Source organism: Phocoena sinus, chromosome 1 (genome assembly GCF_008692025.1).
Source record: "Phocoena sinus isolate mPhoSin1 chromosome 1, mPhoSin1.pri, whole genome shotgun sequence".
NCBI lineage: Eukaryota > Metazoa > Chordata > Mammalia > Artiodactyla > Phocoenidae > Phocoena > Phocoena sinus.
This window is the reverse complement of record NC_045763.1, coordinates 30742377-30759154: the sequence shown is the minus strand read 5'-3', so window position 1 is coordinate 30759154 and position 16778 is coordinate 30742377. Positions and strand designations below refer to the sequence as shown.

General features: G+C 42.9%; 1 protein-coding gene across 1 annotated transcript in view; it reads left to right on the top strand.

Annotated features, from left to right (window-relative positions):
* INPP5B (inositol polyphosphate-5-phosphatase B) overlaps positions 1-16778 on the top strand; it is a 47713-nt gene that overhangs the window by 13038 nt on the left and 17897 nt on the right. The window contains 3 exon segments of the mRNA XM_032647130.1: positions 12611-12707; positions 14314-14481; positions 16305-16406. Coding sequence (XP_032503021.1) covers positions 12611-12707; positions 14314-14481; positions 16305-16406 — 367 coding nt within the window.

Below are 16778 nucleotides of genomic sequence, written 5' to 3'. Positions count from 1 at the left end.
GTTTGCAGGGCATGGGATGTGTTTTTAGAGATGTCTCTGCCCATGTTAATTGTTAAACTCTGTGGTACTTTTTTTTAAAGCCATGAGATTATGGGAAATGTTTGAAATGAAAAGAAAGTGAGGAAGAGAGAAAGAAAAGGGAGGCAGGGAGGGAAGGAGGGAAGGAAGAAAGGGACTAAGAAGCATGGTTATTCGATGTTTAAAATTTATTTATTTATGGCTGTGTTGGGACTTTGCTGCTGCACGTGGGCTTTCTTTTTTAGTTGCGGTGAGCGGGGGCTACTCTTTCGGTGTGCAGGCTTCTCATTGTGGTGCCTTCTCTTTTGTGAAACACAGGCTCTAGGTGCACGGGCTTCAGTAGTTATGGCGCATGGGCTCAGTAGTTGTGGCTCACGGGCTCTAGATCACAGGCTCAGTAGTTGTGGCTCACAGGCTTAGTTGCTCCGCAGCATATGGGATCTTCCCGGACCAGGGCTTGAACCTGTGTCCCCTGCATTGGCAGGCAGATTCTTAACCACTGCGCCACCAGGGAAGCCCCCGGTTATTTGAGTTATGAAAGTAACAGAACTATTTGGGGTGGTAGCCAGGCTGAAACAGGAATCATTGGCTGTTTCCATTCTTTTTTTAATAAATTTATTTATTTATTTTTGGCTGCGTTGGGTCTTTGTTGCTGCGCGCTGGCTTTCTCCAGTTGTGGCGAGCGGGGGCTTCTCATTGTGGTGGCTTCTCTTGTTGCGGAGCATGGGCTCTAGGCGTGCGGGCTTCAGTAGTTGCGGCACGCGGGCTCAGCAGTTGTGGCCCACGGGCTTAGTTGCTCCACGGCATGTGGGATCTTCCCGGACCAGGGATCGAACCCGTGTCCCCTGCATTGGCAGGCGGATTCTCAACCACTGCGCCACCAGGGAAGCCCTCTTTCCATTCTTTTTAATGCTGGGTGCCCCATGGTATGGGCTTCTCTCAAGAGATCCCTGCCCTGTGTGTGCTATGTACTTAGCTCTCCTTTGGAGTCAAATCCAAACTCCACGTGGCATTCAAAGTCTCACAGTTTGGCCTTACATATAATAAAAATCTATTTCTAATAAATTAAAAAAATAAAATTGTATTTTTATTTTTATTTTTTTTTTAAATTGTATTTTTAAATGAAAATTGGTTACTGTTACGACTATTATCATTAGCAGTTAATATTTATTAAGCACTTACTGTGGGTCTGTGGGCCTCAACCTGAGCACAAAAGTTCAGTAAGAGGATGTCCATTTTTCAGATGGAGAGACTGAGGCTTGGTGAGAGGAGGTGACATGCTTGTGATCACTCACCAGGTCAGTGACAGAATAGAACTCAGGTCGTCTGTTTGAATCTGATGCTTGAGCCCTAACCCGAGCACTCTTCTTTTGTATCCCCTGATGCTCCTCAAACAAAACTTTTCATTTCTACTTATTTATACTGCTTTTTGTTACTTATTTCTGAGCACATCATAATGCTGTCTCTTTGTGCTGAAATTATTTCCTCTGCCAGAAATGCTTTCTGAACCCCACATTTTTCTGTTAGTTAATATAGTTTTTGATTAAGAGCACAGACCCTTCACCCAGATTCCCTGGGTTTGAATCCTGGCTGTACCATTTGTTAGCTGTGTGTTCTTGGGCAGGTCACTTAACCTCTCTGTGTTTATCTCAGTCTGTAAAGTGGTGATAATAATGCAACATACCTCATGGAGGAGTTGTGAAGATTAAATATACGTACAGAGGTTAAAACCATGCCTGGCATGCAGTAAGCCTTAAGTATTTGCTATTAATATTATTCATGGTAATATTACTATCATTGTTATCATTAACGCAGCCTGACTTGGATTCTGGGTAGCTGAATCGGGATCTGTTTATCTCCTTGTAAAGTGAATGAATCTCTTACTGGTGTGTGTTGCCCTGTCTTGGACAGGCCATGGGACGGCCCCCTGGTGGTGTGTACACAGCATTGAGAAGCGTTAATCCTGCTCATTTGAACTGCCGGCTAATTTGCTCACATGGTTTTTTTTTTTCTTTACATCTTTATTGGAGTATAATTGCTTTACAATGGTGTGTTAGTTTCTGCTTCATAGCAAAGTGAATCAGTTATACATATACATATGTTCCCATATCTCTTCCCTTTTGCATCTCCCTCCCTCCCACCCTCCCTATCCCACCCCTCCAGGGGGTCACAAAGCACCTAGCTGATTTCCCTGTGCTATGCGGCTGCTTCCCGTTAGCTATCTGTTTTACGTTTGATAGTGTATATATGTCCATGCCTCTCTCTCGCTTTGTCACAGCTTACCCCTCCCATTCCCCATATCCTCAGGTCTGTTCTCTAGTAGGTCTGTGTCTTTATTCCTGTCTTACCCCTAGGTTCTTCATGACATTTTTTTTTTCTTAAATTCAATATGTATGTGTTAGCATATGGTATTTGTCTTTCTCCTTCTGACTTACTTCACTCTGTATGACAGATTCTAGGTCTATCCACCTCATTACAAATAGCTCAGTTTTGTTTCTTTTTATGGCTGAGTAATATTCCATTGTATATATGTGCCACATCTTCTTTATCCATTCATCTGATGATGGACACTTAGGTTGTTTCCATCTCCAGGTTATTGTAAATAGAGCTGCAATGAGCATTTTGCTACATGACTCTTTTTGAATTATGGTTTTCTCAGGGTATATGCCCAGTAGTGGGATTGCTGGGTCATATGGTAGTTCTCTTTGTAGATTTTTAAGGAACCTCCATACTGTTCTCCATAGTGGCTGTACCAATTCACATTCCCACCAGCAGTGCAAGAGGGTTCCCTTTTCTCCACACCCTCTCCAGCATTTATTGTTTCTAGATTTTTTGATGATGGCCATTCTGACTGGTATGAGATGATATCTCACTGTAGTTTTGATTTGCATTTCTCTAATGATTAATGATGTTGAGCATTCTTTCATGTGTTTGTTGGCAGTCTGTATATCTTCTTTGGAGAAATGTCTATTTAGGTCTTCTGCCCATTTTTGGATTGGGTCGTTTGTTTTTTTGTTATTGAGCTGAATGAGCTGCTTATAAATTTTGGAGATTAATCCTTTGTCAGTTGCTTCATTTGCAAATATTTTCTCCCATTCTGAGGGTTGTCTTTTGGTCTTGTTTGTGGTTTCCTTTGCTGTGCAAAAGCTTTTAAGTTTCATTAGGTCCCATTTGTTTATTTTTGTTTTTATTTCCATTTCTCTAGGAAGTGGGTCAAAAAGGATCTTGCTGTGATTTATGTCAGAGAGTGTTCTGCCTATGTTTTCCTCTAAGAGTTTGATAGTTTCTGGCCTTACATTTAGGTCTTTAATCCATTTTGAGCTTATTTTTGTGTATGGTGTTAGGGAGTGATCTAATCTCATACTTTTACATGTACCTGTCCAGTTTTCCCAGCGCCACTTATTGAAGAGGCTGGCCTTTCTCCACTGTACATTCCTGCCTCCTTTATCAAAGATAAGGTGACTGTATGTGCGTGGGTTTATCTCTGGGCTTTCTGTCCTGTTCCACTGATCTATATTTTTGTTTTTGTGCCAGTACCATACTGTTTTGATTACTGTAGCTTTGTAGTATAGTCTGAAGTCAGGGAGCCTGATTCCTCCAGTTCCGTTTTTCATTCTCAAGATTGCTTTGGCTATTTGGGGTCTTTTGTATTTCCATACAAATTGTGAAATTTTTTGTTCTAATTCTGCCAGTGGTAGTTTGATAGGGATTACATTGAATCTGTAGATTGCTTTGGGTAGTAGAGTCATTTTCACAATGTTGAGTCTTCCAATCCAAGAACATGGTATATCTCTCCATCTATTTGTATCATCTTTAATTTCTTTCATCAGTGTCTTATAATTTTCTGCATACAGGTCTTTTGTCTCCTTAGGTAGGTTTATTCCTAGATATTTTATTCTTTTTGTTGCGATGGTAAATGGGAGTGTTTTCTTTTTCTTTTTTTTTTTTTTTTGGGGAGTGTTTTCTTGATTTCACTTTCAGATTTTTCATCATTAGTGTATAGGAATGCCAGAGATTTCTGTGCATTAATTTTGTATCCTGCTACTTTACCACATTCATTGATTAGCTCTAGTAGTTTTCTGGTAGCATCTTTAGGATTCTCTATGTATAGTATCATGTCATTTGCAAACAGTGACAGTTTTACTTCTTCTTTTCTGATTTGGATTCCTTTTATTTCCTTTTCTTCTCTGATTGCTGTGGCTAGAACTTCCAAAACTATGTTGAATAAGAGTGGTGAGAGTGCACAGCCTTGTCTTGTTCCTGATCTTAGTGGAAATGCTTTCAGTTTTTCACCACTGAGGACGATGTTGGCTGTGGGTTTGTCATATATGGCCTTTATTATGTTGAGGAAAGTTCCCTCTATGCCTACTTTCTGCAGGGTTTTTATCATAAATGGGTGTTGAATTTTGTCGAAAGCTTTCTCTACATCTATTGAGATGGTCATATGGTTTTTCTCCTTCAATTTGTTAATATGGTTTATCACGTTGATTGATTTGCGTATATTAAAGAATCCTTGCATTCCTGGGATAAACCCCACTTGATCATGGTGCATGATCCTTTTAATGTGCTGTTGGATTCTGTTTGCTAGTATTTTGTTGAGGATTTTTGCATCTATGTTCATCAGTGATATTGGCCTGTAGTTTTCTGTCTTTGTTACATCCTTGCCTGGTTTTGGTATCAAGGTGATGGTGGCCTCGTAGAACGAGTTTGGGAGTGGTCCTCCGCCTGCTATATTTTGGAAGAGTTTGAGAAGGGTAGGTGTTAGCTCTTCTCTAAATGTTTGATAGAATTCGCCTGCGAAGCCATCTGGTCCTGGGCTTTTGTTTGTTGGAAGATTTTTAATTACAGTTTCAATTTCAGTGCTTGTGATTGGTCAGAAATCAAAGAGGAAATAAAAAAATACCTAGAAACAAATGACAATGGAGACACGACGACCCAAAACCTGTGGGATGCAGCAAAAGCGGGAAGTTTATAGCAATACAATCCTACCTTAAGAAACAGGTAACATCTCGAATAAGCAACCTAACCTTGCACCTAAAGCAATTAGAGAAAGAAGAACAACCCCCCCCCCAAAGTTAGCAGAAGGAAAGAAATCATAAAAATCAGATCAGAAATAAATGAAAAAGAAATGAAGGAAACGATAGCAAAGATCAATAAAACTAAAAGCTGGTTCTTTGAGAAGATAAACAAAATTGATAAACCATTAGCCAGACTCATCAAGAAAAAAAGGGAGAAGACTCAAATCAATAGAATTAGAAATGAAAAAGGAGAAGTAACAACTGACAGTGTAGAAATACAAAAGATCATGAGAGATTACTACAAGCAACTCTATGCCAATAAAATGGACAACCTGGAAGACATGGACAAATTCTTAGAAAGGTATTACCTTCCAAGACTGAACCAGGAAGAAATATAAAATATGAACAGACAGCTCACATGGTTTTGCAAGTTCTTCTAGTGTGCTGGAAATGGGACGCCAAGGCCCGTGACTGAGGAGATAAGCAGGGTCACTGCCTCCGAGACCCGTCTAGTAGATGCTCAGGAAGGGCAGGACATGATCTCCACCTAGTAGTGACAGCCACACACTTACACAGCCCGTGGAGACCATGGTGGTACTTTGACTTTATTATCCAAACGGACTTAATCCTTCTCTCCATATAGTACTTACCCCTAAGAGTTTATAGTTTTATTGAAGATGTTGTGCTCATGTTGGCAAAAGGGGAGGCTGTGGAGTCTAGCAAATCTGGCTTTTAATATCAGCTGCGCCATTTACTGGCCTGGCTCTGTGTCCTTGGGCATGTGTGCTACCTGCTCTGGGCCTCAATGGCTTTATTTGTAAAAGGGGGCCAGTAATCAGAAATAACACGTGAAGTACTTAGCACAAGCCTAGCTATTCGAGGGGACTTGATAAATGGCAGTCATTATTATCAAAGCAGTGGGGGTGAGGAGAAGTAGAGCAGAGGGAAGAGAACTAACCGTTTCTGCATATGGTGCTGTGTACCAGGCATTGTGCATGGCTCTTGACCCATTAAGAATTTCATTTGGGCTTCCCTGGTGGCGCAGTGGTTGAGAGTCCGCCTGCCGATGCAGGGGATATGGGTTCGTGCCCCGGTCCGGGAAAATCCCACATGCCGCGGAGCAGCTAGGCCCATGAGCCATGGTCACTGAGCCTGCACGTCCAGAGCCTGTGCTCTGCAACGGGAGAGGCCACAACAGTGAGAGGCCCGCGTAACGCAAAAAAAAAAAAGAATTTCATTTGTTTATCCTTTCGGCTTCTATGTAAGTTCAGTGGTGTTATCCTCATTTTACAAATGACTAAACAAATTAAGTAATTTCCTTGAGGTTTCCTATGAGGTTATGGATGGAGCCAGTGAAATATCTAGGTCATTTTATTCCAAAGCCACAGGGCTTTTCCAAAAACACTCTAATTTCCCTTAAAGTCCCAGACAAGTCATGTAGACAGGAAGGCATTCAGAATTCGGAGAAATGACTGCTGAGCTTTAGTGTGGTTGAGGAGGGCTTGGTGATGGAGGATGGAGGAATTGAGGCTGGACTTTGAAGCAGAGGGGCCAGAAAGAGTGAGGGCGGTGTGCATGGGGAACCTGTCTGTTTAGAATTGGCTGTCTTTGGGTGGTGGATGGTGAGAGAGAGCAGGACCAGTTTGCAAAGGGCCTCTTGTGTTCAACCAGTTTGGACCTTCACCTGCAAGTAGTGGTGTAATACTGAAAGTGTTAGAGCAAGGAGAGATGAAATCAGTGTCTAATCTGGCCAAGTCCAAAGACAAAATTGGTAAATCGGGTAGGGAGAAGCAGGAAGATCTCTTAGTTGGGAGGCTCTTGAGGTAACAGGTGAGGAGAGAGGATGGCCTGGAGGAAGGCAGCTGTGAGAACGAAGAGATGGTTGGCTGACTGGCTCTGGGGGCCTAAGGAGAGGGGTGAGCAAAGGGCAGGATGGCAAACCGGGCCGACAGGGTGATGATGGTGCTGGTGACAGCAGGGGAGCTCAGGGGCAGGCCCAGAAGTCAAAGCACAGCTTTACCTGGGAGCCACCCGTGCACAGAGCATCTTGTAGAAGTACCCAGTGGACAGTGCAGGGCCTGAACTCAGGCACAGCTGGATAGCTCTGTTTAGAATTGGCTGTGATGGCTGATGGTTCTTGTATTAGAGAAGAACAAGATCTGGAGCTGCACTGGCCAGTATTGTAGCCTCTAGCCACATGTGGCTATTTAAATTTACTCTAGGTAAATAAAAAATTCAGTTTCTCATTCACTCTTGCCACATTTTAACTGTTCAAGTGTAGCTAGTGGCTACTGTTTTGGGCAGTGCAGTTGTAGAACGTTTCCATCATCGATCGGGTAGCACTGGTCTGGATCTTGGGGAGTACCTGTAAATAACTGGGGGACCTGCAGCGGGGAAGCAGAGCAGGAGGAGGAGACAGAAGGAGCCATTGAATTAAGAAATAATGTTGCTGCCTCTTGGGCAATTCTCAAAAGAAATAGAGTACTTGGATTTTGGTGTGAATTTGCTTTTTCTCCTTGTGTGATGTCATGTTTTTGGAAAAGCCCAGACCCCAAGTCAGTGGCAGGCCTGGCTATAAAACATTGAAATGGAGGCCATGCCTTCTGTCTTTGTTTTGTAGATCTGGGCCAGGTTTGGCTTCTAGAGGACCTGTTGGCCATGCAGTAAGGGGTGGCCTCGATTAACCATAGAAAAGAAGACAGCAGCCACAGGAGATGGATACTGTTATCTTTGTTCAGTTCAGGAAGCAGAAGCTTAGAGAAGTGAGATAACTTGTTCGGGGTCATACAGCTAGTAAGTAGGGCCAGAAATGGAATCTAAGTCTGACTCCAAAGCCTGTATATATTGATATATATATCTTTATAATATATATATATATATATCTTATATATATACTACACATATATCTTTACATAATTATAGTACATTTATATATACATATATACAAATACATCTTATTTTAGCTAACTTTGAAAGTACCTATAAGCAAAAAGAAAAAGCAATCCTATCACCGAGAAATGACTACTGTTGACGTTCAGTGTATAGTTTCCAGACTTTCCCATCTGTATATGTATTTGTCTAAATTTATATATTTATGAACATGTGGTAGATATGTACATAGACACATATGTCAATCCTTTCTGATGCCTATAGGCCACACTCTTAACTACCACTCTTTAATTCCTTATCAGCATTTCTGAAGTCCTAAAAGCTCTGAAGGTGGAAAATAAATTTTGTAAATTTGGCCCAAGCTCACTTTGGCAGTAAGATTTGCTTGAACTGACAGGAGACTATTTACAAGCTTTATTTATCCCACTAAGTGTTACTACTCATAAGTTGCGCTGAGGAACTCCTAACGTTATTGGTTTCTGGATGTTGCCTCTGACTGCTGGGGTGCTGTAGAACACTGTACAGGTTATGTATTATCTTTCTAAAATGTCCCAAATTTTGAATTCCAAAATACACTTGGCTTCAAGGGTTTCAGATAAGGGATTGTGGGTCTGTATTAGGTTATAGTGCTGCCTGGGCGAAGGAAGGAGCCTCCAGGGTCAGTGTTATCTATTTAACCAGGCATGTGAGAGGGGATTGGGTTCTGTAATGTGTGCAGTGCAATGCACAGAATTCACAAGAGAAATGGAACACTCTCTACTTCTGTACATCCAGATCAAGGTTGCAGTTGTCGGTCTGGTTGCCCTATTAGGTAGACTCTTACTCAGAAATGGTTTCAGTTGTAGGTGTGAAAGGTGGTCATCAGAAAGCACCCAGAAATGACTGTGAGCTTAACCGCTGCCCTGAGGTTGTTTGCTCAGTGTGTGTTTACTGACTGCCTGCTATATTTCATGTTGCCGTAAGCCAGGGGCCACAGAAGAAGAACATTAGCCCCTGCTCCCAGAAGCCTGTGGTCTAGCTAAAGAGGAAAGATTGATAAAAAGAGTTAAACACGGTTACAGGGAATTCCCTGGCGGTCCAGTGGTTAGGACTCGGTGCTCTCACTGCCGGGGCCGGGTCTGATCCCTGGTTGGGGAACCAAGATCCCACATGCTGTGCAGCTCGGCCAAATAAAATTAAATAAGCATGGTTACAATTATGATAAATGCCTTGATAGAAGTAAGCACTGGGTATGTAAGAGTAGAAGGAGAGGGCCAGAGAGGGCTTTTCGAAGGAGATGACTCCTGACCTGAGTCTTGAAGGGTGAGTTTGAAGTTTGATACATGCAGGTGGGTTTGAGGGTGGTTAGACTATGCCCAGCATCGGGGCGGGGGTGGTGGTGAAGAGGCAACATTTAAAAAGATAAATGGTTGCCCCCCGCCCCAGTCGCTGCGTGGCTTGTGGGATCTTAGTTCCCCAACCAGGGATCGAAACCGTGCCCTCGGCAGTGAAAGTGAAAGCACCTAACCAGAGTCCTAACCAGTGGACTGCCAGGGAATTCCCTTAAAAAAATAAATGGTTTTGATGTGACTGGATTGCGGGCGAGAGAAGAGTGGTTTGAGTGCTGGGTGGAAGATGGGCCTGGAGAGGTAGTCTGGGGCTGATTATAAAGGTCCCTGTATGTAGTACTTAGAGGTTTGAGTTTTACTACAAACGTGTTAGAAGTTATTAAGGGATTTTACACACAGGAAAGACCTGCTGAGATTTGTGTTTCCTTCTAGAGGTTGTCAGTATGCACTGGAGGGGGTGAGAATGGTGGCAGGGAAATCACTGAGTGTGCTCTCCAGAAATATTAAGGGCCCAAACTAAGGCATGGCGGTAGGGATAGGAGAGAAGTTCAGGTATAAAAATACTTAGGAGAGATGATTTGTAGGACTTGATGACCGAACATGGGAAGAAAGGGAAAAAAATCCCTGATGTCACCTCTTCGATTGGGTGACAAGGGACTGCAGGTCTGAGGTTGGAAAAAGGGCAGCATTGCAGTAGGGAAGCAGAAGAGGAGGAAGGGCAGGAAGCTGTGGCCGGAGAGGGGACTGTGGGGCTGTGCGATGGTAAACTTGGTAAAGAGCTGCTGACAGCCAGCTTCCGTATCAGATTCAGGAGGGAAGAGATTCCAAGAAGACTGCCCTGTGGCTGGAAATCCCCCCATCCATGCCTTAACATTTCCTTACATGAAGTCATGAATGAAGATGTTCTAGTTCTTGCTGGACGGAGTCCAGAGAGAGATATGGGGTCAGGGCATCAACGAGACACAGGTCAGCAAGGTGGTTTTCCAGTCAGTACACTGCCCACTCCTGGAAGGAAGCCCAGTCCACAGGACAAACCACTTGTCCCCAGGAGATGGCCTGACGGAGTCCTCAGAAAGCACTGACATGCGGAAACAACACCTAAGCATTATTCCTAAGTTTGCCTTTGCACGTTGTAAAGCCCTATGAGATATTTTTTAAGTACCTGCTTTATAGATGAAGAAAGTAAGACCCGAAGAAAGGAAGTAACTTGTCATACAGGAAGATGATAGTAGAGCTAGACTTCAACTTAAGTTTCCTGATACTTGCATTTGACGCCTTGAGTACCTGCTACGCACCTGTGCTGCTCCAGGTCCCTGGGAAATAGCATAAAGATGACAAAGTCCCCACCTCATGGGGCTTACACTTTAGCAGAAATAGCATGCAGTAAACCGATGAATATATATAAGATTTAATATCAAATGGTTTAGTATTAAGGCATAGTCTTGTCCTCAGTAGGCTTACTGGCTGACTGGAGAGACAGTTACAACACACAGCAATCAAGCCTATTGTGGGAGAAGTACAGGGAGCTATGGGAACATCTGTGTCAGGGCATCTGACCAGTTTGGGAGGAATCAGAGAAGGCTTCTTAGAAGAAATGGCCTCTAAGATGTACCTATACCAGGGGTTGGCTAACTACATTCCCCTGGGCCAGATCCAGCCTGCTGCCTGCTTTGGTACAGCCCATGAGCTAAGAATAGTTTCTACATTTTTTAAATGTTTGAAAAGAATTAAAAGAGAATAACATTTTGTGACGTGGAAATTATATAATATGTAAACATCTGTGACCATACAGTTTTATTGGCATACTGATGCTTATAGCTGCTTTTACACTATAATGGCAGAGTTGAATAGTTGCAGAGACTATGTGGCCTGCAAAGCTTAGGACATTTACCCTCTGGCCCTTTATAGAAAAAGTTTGCTGACTCCTGGCCACAGGATGGGTAGGAGTTAGCCATGGAAAGCAGAGTGAGGAAGAAGGAAGTCGGTTTCTGATGGGATCTTTGTATAACTGCAGTAACTTTACTATACTTGGAGTATGGCATTCAAGGAGGTAGGGGGCTGTGGTGAGTGATGTGTCTGGAGAGGTGGGCAGGATCCAGACTGGGAAGAGGCTTGGCAGCTGTATTAAGGGGCTTGGATTTATCCAATGGGGAGCTTTTAAAAGGTTTTAAGCCATGTTGTCATTTTTTCAAAAACTCCTCTGGCCACAGTGTAGAGATTGGATTAGAGAGGGTGGGGTGAAAGAGGAAGCAGGGAGACTAGTTGAGGTCTCCCTCAACTAGTTCCAGGGAATTGTTGGTAACCCTAGGCTAGTATAGTGATATTGGGGATAGGAGTATATTGATTGATTTGAGAGGCAATTTAGGAAGCAAAATTGAAAGCCCTTGTTGATTGATTGGAGGCATTGAAATGTAACTATTTCCATGTTTCAAATGATTGTGTTTTCTTTTTCAACTCCAGTGTTTTGTTTGTTTTTTCTCGTTCTTGTGAATGCATGGTTGACAAATCCATGTTTAGTAATAGTCTTCAGAGCAGAATTCCTTAGTGATGTTTCATGCCCCTGGTGCTCCTTGTACCTTGTGGATCAAAGCAGCATCTTTCTGTGGCCTCTTCATGCTGTTCCCTGTTGACAAGGGATCTGGCTTTTAAGGAGCAAAGAAGCAGTAAATTGGCAGATTGATTTTCCTTTTCCAGTTTGTCTTGATTTAACAACTTTCCCCAAATATTTCTTTGTTGCAGGTCCTTGGGCTCCTTGGTTTTCAAGGCGCTGCGTTGACAATGGCAAGCACTTAGGGCCTTCCCAATTTTACTTCTCTGACCCTTGCCTTTTTCCTCCTCGGAATTTAAGTCTCACTTGCAGTAAATGGTAATAACATCGCTACGTTATATTTTATAATATGTTGCGTGGCTTTCAAAGTGCTTACTCGTGTCAACTATTCAATCCCTACGATAAGCCTGAGAGGAAGGCAGGACAGATCAAGTTACTGAGATCAGGAGAGGCTAGATGGTTTGCGCAAAGTCAAAAGGTTAATAAATAGCAGAGCTGGTGATAGAACTTAGGTCTGCAGATTTCTTAGCTTTTTGTTCCTTCTACAATGCACTCCGTCTCCAAGAAAAGGGGGTCAAGCTAGCTGGGACAGTTATGTTTTCAGTAGTACAGACATCTGGATGAAATAATTTTTTTTCTCCTCTCTATCCTGCTCTCTGGGAGCTTCATCCAGACACCAGCCTAGGCCTTTCCTATGGTTTCAAGCAATATGTAAACCACCAGTCATTCCCAGACTACAGTTTGAGAAGCTGTGGTCTGTATGGTAAAGCATATGTAAGTATGTTTTAATTCCTTCCTCCTCCCCTTAGGTGGTTCTTCCTTTGATGAGTCAAGACCGGATGGGAAAGGTCTGCTTGTGGACCAAAGCTCCTGGGGTCAGGATAAACCAGAAAACTTGCTCCCAAGGTAATGCAGCTCTCCCTTCACTTATGCCTCTTAGGGCTGAGGTTTTCCTGACTGTAGAACTGAGGCCATTGCTGTGCACGATGTCCATTGTCCCACAGTCGCTGGCCTAGGAAATGTTAGGCTTTTATTGAGCATTTACTATGTGTGCCAGGCATCATACACTTACATGGATTATCTTCCTTTAACCTAAGAGGTAGATACCATTATTTTCTCTGTTTCACAGCTAAGGAAACAGGTGAAGAAGAGATGTTACATAACTCACCCAAGATCCAGAGCTAGCAAGTGGCAGATCTAGGATTTGAAACTGGCAGTCTAACCCTACCACGGAAATGTAGATTAGAAACATTTGATTTCTCCCTCCCATTCTTTTTTTTTTTGCGGTACGCAGGCCTCTCACTGCTGTGGCCTCTCCCGTTGCGGAGCACAGGCTCCGGACACGCAGGCTCAGCGGCCATGGCTCACGGGCCCAGCCGCTCCGCGGCATGTGGGATCTTCCCAGACCGGGGCATGAACCCGTGTCCCCTGCATTGGCAGGCGGACTCAACCACTGCGCCACCAGGGAAGCCCTCTCCCTCCCATTCTTTTAGGAGTTTCCTGACTCTGAAGATACTTCTTTTTCCCCGTTTTCATTTACTCCTTTCTTTTTTCTGATGCGGTTGTATTTAGTGTGTGCTCCAGTGCCCCCTACTGGTCATAGCTGGAATCATCTGGTCAAGATAAAAACTTATTTGTGTCAGTATTTAAATTACACACTTAAACAGTAATGAACAATCGCTGGACTTGAAACGTAGCTAAATCTATCATTCTCAATTCACTTTTGAGCCTTCCTGATATACATAGATGCATTTTACATAGTTTTAATTAGCATGTACATGACAATCTAAAATTAAGCACTTTAGTGGCATTTATTCAATGTCAGAAATTGTTTCAAGTGTTTTATGTATCTTAATTCATTAAGTAATCTTCAACAAAAGTTTTCTGAGCATTTATTAGGATTCTGTTATGTACATATGCCAAATTTTGCTTAACTTTAAATGTTGGCGTTTGAATAATTTTTAATATGACTATGAAAACTACACAAATAATAATAAAATATAAATTTTCATTGCCTTTCTTTTTATTTCAGGTATTCCTGTGGATTAGAGATTCAGGGGGATTATCAAGTCAAAAGATCTAGATAGTTCTATAGTCTTGTTACGTGAGGCCCAGGGTCCAGAAAGAGCACTGTTTAAACCCAGTTCTGATTCACACTCTGCTACCACCCAGCCGCATGAGTCATTGACGATGCTGGTCTCATTTTTCTCATTTGAAAAATGAAGGGATCAGATTAGATTATCTTCCAGGTCTCCTTCTGGTCCGAGATTCTACAAACCTATTATCTCTGGACCAATGTACTACACAATCAACAACATATAAGTTTACTTTGTTCTACATAGAAATAGTGTTGTTTTAGGAAATAAGTTTTACTTTAGCCTTTTAAGTCTTCTGAAATTCAGATGCTGATGTGTGGAAACGTCTAGCTTTATATTCATGTACTTTGTCAAGGAGGACTCATCAAAATATGATAAAAACTTTTTTTAATAAAAATTTTTTTTTGTTTTTCTAGACAGAATAAGTCCAAATCTGAAATAACTGACATGGTTCGCTCCTCCACTATCACAGTATCAGACAAGGCTCATATTTTATCCATGCAGAAGTTTGGACTGCGAGATACAATCGTGAAATCACATCTAATGCAGAAAGAAGAGGATTATACCTATATCCAGAACTTCAGGTAGCTCACTGGGTCTTAGACTGTTTCCGCAGCAAAATGATCACTCACCTCTCTGAAATTTAAGCAATTCCCCCATACCCTGGATTTGAAAGCAAATCCTGTACAGAGTCCCTCCCATCATTTTCTTTTTTCTTTTTCTTTTTCTGGCTGCCTTGGGTCTTCATTGCTGTGCGCAGGCTTTCTCTAGTTGCGGTGAGCGGGGGCTACTCTTCATTGCGGTGCGCGGGCTTCTCTGTGGTGACTTCTCGTGTTGCGGAGCACGGGCTCTAGCCGCGCGGGCTTCGGTAGTCGCAGCACGTGGGCTCAGTAGCTGCAGCGCGCGCAGGCTCGGTAGTTGTGGCTCATGTGCTCTAGAGCACAGGCTCAGTAGTTGTGGCTCACAGGCTTAGTTGCTCCACGGCACATGGGATCTCCCCAGACCAGGGATTGAACCTGTGTCCCCTGCATTGGCAGGTGGATTCTTAACCACTGCGCCACCAGGGAAGTCCCTCCCATCATTTTCTAAATGAGTGATTCCTTTCACTCTTCCTTAGCAGGCATTTATTCTGTGCCTTTTCTGGCCAGGCACTGTGGGAGGTGTGGTGTAGTGGGAGTGACACAACTTGCAAATGGTTGCAGAAATATTTAAAGAGATACACATGTGCAGAAGAAGGAGAGAGATCCTGATTTTTGCTTATCCCTCTGTGTATCCCTTGGTCATTTGGGGCCTTTTTTTTTTTTTTTTTTTTTTTGCGGTACGCGGGCCTCTCCTGTTGTGGAGCACAGGCTCCAGACACGCAGGCTCAGTGGCCATCATGGGCCCAGCCGCTCCGTGGCATGTGGGATCTTCCCGGACCGGGACATGAACCTGTGTCCCCTGCATCGGCAGGCGGACTCTCAACCACTGCACCACCAGGGAAGCCCCTTTTGGGGCCTTTGAAGAAAGTCATTTGAATTGAAATTAGTCAGAGGAAGTTAGTGTTTGGTAATCTTCTTAGGTAAGGTAAGCGAAAGTTACATGAATAAAGGGTGCAGGATTCTGTCAGATCTTTTTATTATTTATTTATTTAGTTAGTTTTGAATTTTATTTATTTTCTTATACAGCAGGTTCTTATTGGTTATCTATTTTATACATATTAGTGTATATATGTCAATCCCACTCTCCCAATTCATCCCACCACCCCCACTTTCCCCCCTTGGTGTCCATACGTTTGTTCTCTACGTCTGTGTCTCTATTTCTGCCCTGCAAACCGGTTCATCTGTACTATTCTTCTAGGTTCCACATATATGCGTTAATATACGATATTTGTTTTTCTCTTTCTGACTTACTTCACTCTGTATGACAGTCTCTAGATCCATCCACGTCTCTACAAATGACCCAATTTTGTTCCTTTTTACGACTGTCACATCTTTTAAAATCATTGCATTGGGACTATAACACAAAGTAACGTTGCTTCTAGGAATATAAACAGTGAATTGTCTGAACACTGGTGTTGCTTTCTTTCGGAAAGTAGTTACCAGGGTACTTTCCTTTTTTCATTTCACTGGTACACACAGTAAACAGTCATTTCGTGGATTACGGCTCTCTAATGGCTGTTAAAGCTAAGTAGGAATGTTCGGAGTGGGCCTCTACTGTCTGAAGTTATCACAAAAGCAACAAATATCATGGCAGACTGCACGTCACCCCTTGGTGCCATTTGCACTGGTCTAGGATAGATGTGACATTTCTTAAGGCTTCAAATTCCAGTCCAGAGAGACTGACACCGAGCAGAATCAGCATCCAGTGCTTTCCCTGTCATGTCCATAGTCCTCCCAAGTGACTCATTGATTGTCTTTGGCAACAGGTTTTTTGTGGGAACATACAATGTGAATGGACAGTCCCCTAAGGAGTGCCTCCAGCCCTGGCTCAGCCATGGTATCCAGGCCCCAGATGTATACTGTGTGGGGTGAGTGCTTTTCTTCTAGTTGCCTCTGCATTTTCCAGAACGTGTAGCTGCGGTTGAAGGGATGGGGGCATGGATCTATAACTGAGAATTCACAGCGGGTGAAGGGATTGAAAAATGAGCATATGCTTAGTAACAGCTGTTCCCCTGTTGGTGTGCTTCCTCACAGTAAACAAATTTCTGGCACTATTCAAGTGATGTGCTTGGCATTTGAATGCTAACATTTAATTTTGAGTGCAGCCCTCTGTTAAGATCGGTACACCTTGAACTGAATTTAATTACTTAGACATTCAACACTTTGTTGGTCACAAAGCAAAAATATCTTTTGCCAGGGAAGGAAGGTTAGCTTAAAAGAAAAAAAAGGCCCCATCCATC